Source organism: Populus nigra, chromosome 11 (assembly GCF_951802175.1).
Source record: "Populus nigra chromosome 11, ddPopNigr1.1, whole genome shotgun sequence".
NCBI lineage: Eukaryota > Viridiplantae > Streptophyta > Magnoliopsida > Malpighiales > Salicaceae > Populus > Populus nigra.
The window spans coordinates 489,929-495,928 of NC_084862.1; the positions used below are offsets into that span (position 1 = coordinate 489,929).

Genomic DNA, 6,000 nt, shown 5'->3' on the forward strand with positions numbered 1-6,000 from the left:
TCTGAGAAAGAATTTTTACAGGCCCTCCATTTGTGGACCCAAAGATATTTCCAAATTATTCACTATTAAAAATTTATTTCTATAGGAAATTAAATTCCCATTTGTCACAATCTACAACATAGAGACCATCGGCTTTATTCACGTTAAATAATTGAGACGAGTCTGTCAGGATGGATAATTGTCTTCACTTGTCACCCTCATTTTTTTTCCATGTTACTATCCAACCTCAAGCTTTGGATGGGCAAAAGTCAATTTGGGAATTTTCTTAATTGAACATAAAAAAAATTCTTGAACCAATTTATACATTAATTAAAACTATGTTAATTTAAATTTTAAAATATTTTTTCTGTAATTTTTTTTAGAGATTATATGTTTGGACCATAGTATTTTATGGATGCCTTGGAGTTTTGGCTAAACTAGAAATGGAATTACTTTTATATAGTGATCTCAAATTGGTTTTAAAATAAAAATTATCTGTTTTATTTTGGAATTGAATTAAAAAAGTTGTAGTAAAAAGATTCATAAATATATTAATTTGAATGTGAATAATGTATCTAATTAATATATTAAATTTTTTTTATCAAGTTACTCGGATGAATCTTCTCTTTTATTTTTTGTGAAACCCGAATCAAATTAGGCTCCATGTTAACTTGCTGTGCCACTCCAGGTTTTATAATAGTTAAAAATATTCTTTCAAGAGGTGTGAAAATGCAAGGTTATGGAATTTATAGCAAGATAGAATCCTAAATTGTATGCTATTAGTACAGGAAATGGTTTTAGACTCTTGATAGAGTTTACTTGTTCATGACACAAAAGGGAGTTTTAACAAGGAAGAGGATCGATAGGATTAAAAAAAAAAGAAAAAAAAAAGAGGAAAAGACACATCGAAGGTTAGAGATTTTGGCTGTTAATTTCGAGAATTAAAAAGTTCATACTTTTTTAGAAAGGGAAAAGGTTCGATGGAGAGAATTGAAAGGTCATTAGGACCATGTGGAGTATACGGACTCCTTGGAATTTAGTCTGAGCAGGATACAGGGTACAGCCTGAGTTGATCCATTCATATATCTTACACAATTTGTTTGGGCTTTGTCTTCAAGTTCTTGCCTTAAGAATCTATTAGGTTCATTGATAAGGTTGGAAACGGTGCTACTTAGACAGTGATGACGACATCCCATGCATATTCCCATCCTTTCTGTTCCTCTTCAAGTCATTGATCAATGGCCTATCCAAGGGCGTTCTCATGCAAAACAATTCCCTGAGTGAGTGTGAGGATGGTTAAATTAATTCAGATTATCATAAAAAAATATTATAAATGCCTTAGAATGCTTAACCAGATTCATTTACTTCCTAGCTAAATGCCTTAAAATTGATTGTTCTTAAGTGTTGATTTAGGGTGTACATGCATGGGTTTCTATGCAAATATAGATTGCAAGAAAATATTTGTTTAAATTCCAATTCAGTTATGAAAATTCCATTCTCAAAAATCAAGAAAAAGATGATTAAAAAATATCCTAGTATGTGGTTTTAAATATAGACTGGACCCACCAATCTAATGACTCTATCATCTATTTGATTTGAGTTAAAATCAGTCAAACATGATTAAATTCGGATATATTTTTCTAAAATTATGGACACCAGCACTCCTTCGATCAGCCTGGCCACAAAGCCCGACAAGCACATAATACGGCAGACAACATGTACCTTTTGTTTCCATGGTGGCAAGTCGAGTTGAAATTTTGGGTCCTAAAATGCAGCAACGACTACTGGCCAACAGGGAAGTTGTGTCATATGTGTTTTAAAGTAATGTTCTTGGCATTTCAATTTCAAATAGCAAAATATTCCAAAGCATCTAAGTCCTCATTGGTTGTTGGAGTTTAATAATTCAACCAAACCAATAATGGAAGCTGGAAAATTCAAATTCCATAATATTGCATATGTCCAAATTCAATAACATGCAGTTCCTGCATTTGTTTTTGCTCTCTATCCATGTTAAATTTATCGTGGTTAAAAAAAAAAGTCTATCATCGTAAATTAATAAGTGTGACCTGAAATATAATTCTTCACACTAGATAGTATTTGATTACTACATCAGATAAAAAAAAACTGAGACAGTAAAAATAAAAAAAGATATATCTTCCATGCACTTTATGTATTGATTTACTATAAGATTTTTTCATAAAGAAGTTTATCTTATGTTTTTATCTTTATTTCTTCAATCAAATTTATTATCCAATATCTGTTTTTATATACAGTGTTAGCCTTTATTAACACAATAAAAAAAGTGTAAAATCTATAATTTTTTTATGAGTTTATATCCCTGATATAAAAAAATAATAATAAGAAATTCATTAGAGTCATGAATATGATGAGTGCTTGAATAAAAATAATTGTTTGTCACTTTCGCTATAAATAGAAATTGATACCGTGATTTTTTTTAATATGATAATGTGATTATTGAGAAATTTTGATGGATTTGATTACTTCATTTCCAATGAAATTCATCATTTTTACTTCCTTGCATTGAAACGTTTTAATCTATTATTTTCTTCAAAATTAAACAGGCAAGAACAATATAACAATTGAGCAATATTAAGGCTTATAGATGCTAAAATGAACTACAAACCATTAGCGTCACATTTTAACCAACCACTTTTATATGGATTGTTTGTTGTTTATGTGCAATTTTTCATGCTTGGTCTTGAAAACACAGCAAGACAACGAAGAAAGTCTGCAAATAGAGGATCCAAGACTTCAACATTGTAAAGCTTAGGAACCCATGATCCAAATAACTTAGATTCACCATCTTCTCTCTCTCTCTCTCTCTCTCTCTCTCTCACACACACACAATCACACACGCAGCAATATACTTTCTTTGCAAAGATCTCTCACAAGTCACAACCCACTTTTTCCATATATATTTTCTATATTTGCAGCCACCCCCACTAACACACTCAAACACACAATCCTAGTTACCTAGCTACTACTCACTACATCAAGATTCTTGAGAGACAAGGACATAGAGAGAGACAGATGAACAAAAGTGAATTTTGGGTTACTCTAGCAAGTAGGATAAGAATAAGATGTTAGCTATTTGGTTTAATACGAGCTTTGCATGGGAATTGGAAGGTGTATTCTCTCACTATTCAATTCCATATGTACTGACTATTACTGTAGAATCTGAGTCTTAAAGAGAGTCAAAGAATTACAAAGAAGGAAGTTTATGTCCTTGGAAAAGGCTCACATTCTGTCAATCTTTTCCCTACATGTATACTCATCTGTACGTAGTGGCTAGCTAGCTGCTTATAATTATATTTGTCTTCTTAAAGGGAATTTGTAGTACTAGCTTTGAGTACCTCTACTTGTTAATGGAATGCTTGAAGAGAAAACGATCACTCTTCTTCAACAACAAGCCCTCTCTCTTTCATTATGTCTCCTTCACCATCTTCTTCTTCTTCTTGTCATTTGTTGCACTCTTCAGGCCCTTCACTTCCAATACTACATGTCTAGGTAAGCTACGATTCTCACCAATTCTCTCCCTCCTCTTCTTTAAACTTTCATGGTGATCATCAAACCATCTTCATTAATTTTTACTTCACTATTTTCACTATAGTGCTAGCTGTTCTTACCCCATTTCCATTTATACACTAACATGTATTAATTGAATTCCTTGCAGGCATAAGGTGCCCATTATCTGAAAAGGCAGATAATTTTTATTTCCAGGTGAGTTTGGTTATTAATTAATTTTAATTGTTTGCTTTCACTTCACTTACCTACAATATACTTCATTGTACCAATGCCATTACTGCTTCTTATCAATTTCATTAATTTCCCACATGAATTATACCATCAATAATTTAATTTTAAATAATTTACCATATGATTAAATGTTTTTTTTTTGTTCTACTCAACATATTTGATCAAGATTTCCAATATATGCTTTTCCCCGTTATGATCAAAGATCAAGTTATGTCTTGTCAGTACCTAGTACCTACATCCTCAAAATTCTAATCTTCTAGTATTTATCAAAAAGAAAAAAAAATAAACGATCATCTTCTGATCTTGTAACCATACAAACTGCTATGCTGATCCCTCTGATCCAATGATAACATCAGTCATATGATTTAGATTTATTAGCCATCACAGTATACAGTATAATATAGGAATGTACTCGTTGTTCCTTTAAGGGTAAACCATGCCATATCCATCCGGCGCACATTAGCCAGACTGAAGATTAATTTCCTTATTTCACATTTGTCCTGTTTCCATGAATGCCGGTAACTTAGCGCCACCAATGCTCAGCGGTTTAACCGGTACCATGTCCATGCACTCTAAATTCCATGTCTCATCTATCAATGCCTTCTGGCGAGGGCTAGGGCTCCTAGTCCTAGGCTATTCTTTGTGCGCACGTTAGCACCTGTAAGGATGAATCACCTAGTGGGAAATTGAGCTAGTAAATTATTGTGCACAAATTTTTATGTGTACCATGCACATGATTGCTACTATGTTAGTCATTGATTGATTGACTTTTTGCAAGAAAGCTGTGCTAATTATTAGATAATTAATGGGGTTATGGTATTTTTTAGGAGTTTGAGAAGACAAGACCAGGTTATGATGAACAAAAGGAGGTTTCTTCGAGCATGGCAAGGAGGTTTTTGAGTGGGCCAGGGTCATCTCCACCGCGTTGCACTTCCAAGTGTGGCAATTGCACCCCATGCAAGCCGGTGCATGTGGCTATGCCGCCGGGGACTCCGGTTACTACTGAGTATTACCCAGAAGCATGGAGGTGCAAGTGTGGGAACAAGTTGTACATGCCATGATGATATATAATCATGCAGTTAGCTAGATAATTGTTTTTAAAGAAGAAAAAAGAAGAAGAAAGGAACTCGAATTGATGAAATTACTTGCTTGTGTGGTGACTATATGGAGCAAAAATGTTAACAGTTAATTATTAATCCTACCGTGATGAATGTTGAGGAGGATAGGAACATATATAGCTTTCCCTAATTTACTTTATTATGTAAAGAATATGATATTAACACTACCTGATATATAACTACCACAAAGTGTTATGCCTTTATTTTGTGATTTTGTGAACTTAAACAAGTGTTTTCAAGGTAAATTTATGTGATTTATTCTAATTCTGTGAACTTAACAATAACCCCATTAATTATCTAATAATTAGCACAGCTTTCTTGGAAAAAAATCATTCAATCAATGATTGGCATAGTACCAATCATGTGCATAGTATATATAAGAATTTGTACACAATGATCACCTAGCTCAATTTCCCACTTGGGGAATATCTTTACATGTGCTAACGTGCGCACAAAGAACAGCCTAGAACTAGGAGCACTAGCCTTCACGACTTGACATTGATAGATGGGATATGGAATTTAGAGTGCATGGACATGGTTTAAGTGAAACCGGGTGGCGCAAGTTATCAGCATTCATGGAAACAGGACAAATGTGAAGCAGTAAATAAGGAAATGAATCGTCAGTCTGGCTAATGTGCGCTGGATGAGAATGGCATGGTTTACCCTAAGAAAAAACAAGTACATTCCTATGTTGTACTCTAGTAACTAATAAATCCAAATCATATGGCCGATGGTTCCATCAGAGGGCTCAGCATAGCTGTTTGTATGGTTACAAGATCAGAAGATCATCATGTAATAATCACCTGGAAATAAAAATTATCAGCCTTTTCAGATAATGAGCACCTTAATTAGGCCTGCAAGGAATTCAATTAATACATGTTAGTGTATAAATGGAAATGGGGTAAGAACATTTAACACTATCGATGATCACCATGGAAGTTTAAAGAAAGAGTAGAGAGAGAATTGGTGAGAATTGGAGCTTACCTAGACATGTAGCCTTGGAAGTGAAGGGACTGGAGAGTGCAACAAATGACAAGGAGAAGATGGTGAAGGAGACATAACGAAAGAGAGAGGGATTGTTGTTGAAGATGAGTTATCTTTTTCACTTCAGGCACTCCATTAGCAA

General features: G+C 33.7%; 1 protein-coding gene across 1 annotated transcript; it reads left to right on the plus strand.

Moving 5' to 3' along the window:
- Positions 1-2,854: 2,854 nt before the first annotated feature.
- Positions 2,855-5,077, plus strand: LOC133706195 (EPIDERMAL PATTERNING FACTOR-like protein 6). Its single transcript, XM_062131672.1, has 3 exons — positions 2,855-3,507; positions 3,674-3,720; positions 4,584-5,077. The coding sequence occupies exons 1-3, from the start codon at positions 3,366-3,368 to the stop codon at positions 4,815-4,817; spliced, it is 423 nt and encodes a 140-aa protein (XP_061987656.1). The 5' UTR covers positions 2,855-3,365; the 3' UTR covers positions 4,818-5,077.
- Positions 5,078-6,000: the final 923 nt, after the last annotated feature.

Bases quoted from the DNA above. Each gene is read 5' to 3' on its own strand.
- LOC133706195 (XM_062131672.1), top strand. From the start codon at position 3,366: ATGGAATGCTTGAAGAGAAAACGATCACTCTTCTTCAACAACAAGCCC. The intron at 3,508-3,673 runs GTAAGCTACGAT...AATTCCTTGCAG, and splicing joins TTCCAATACTACATGTCTAG to GCATAAGGTGCCCATTATCT. The intron at 3,721-4,583 runs GTGAGTTTGGTT...GGTATTTTTTAG, and splicing joins CAGATAATTTTTATTTCCAG to GAGTTTGAGAAGACAAGACC.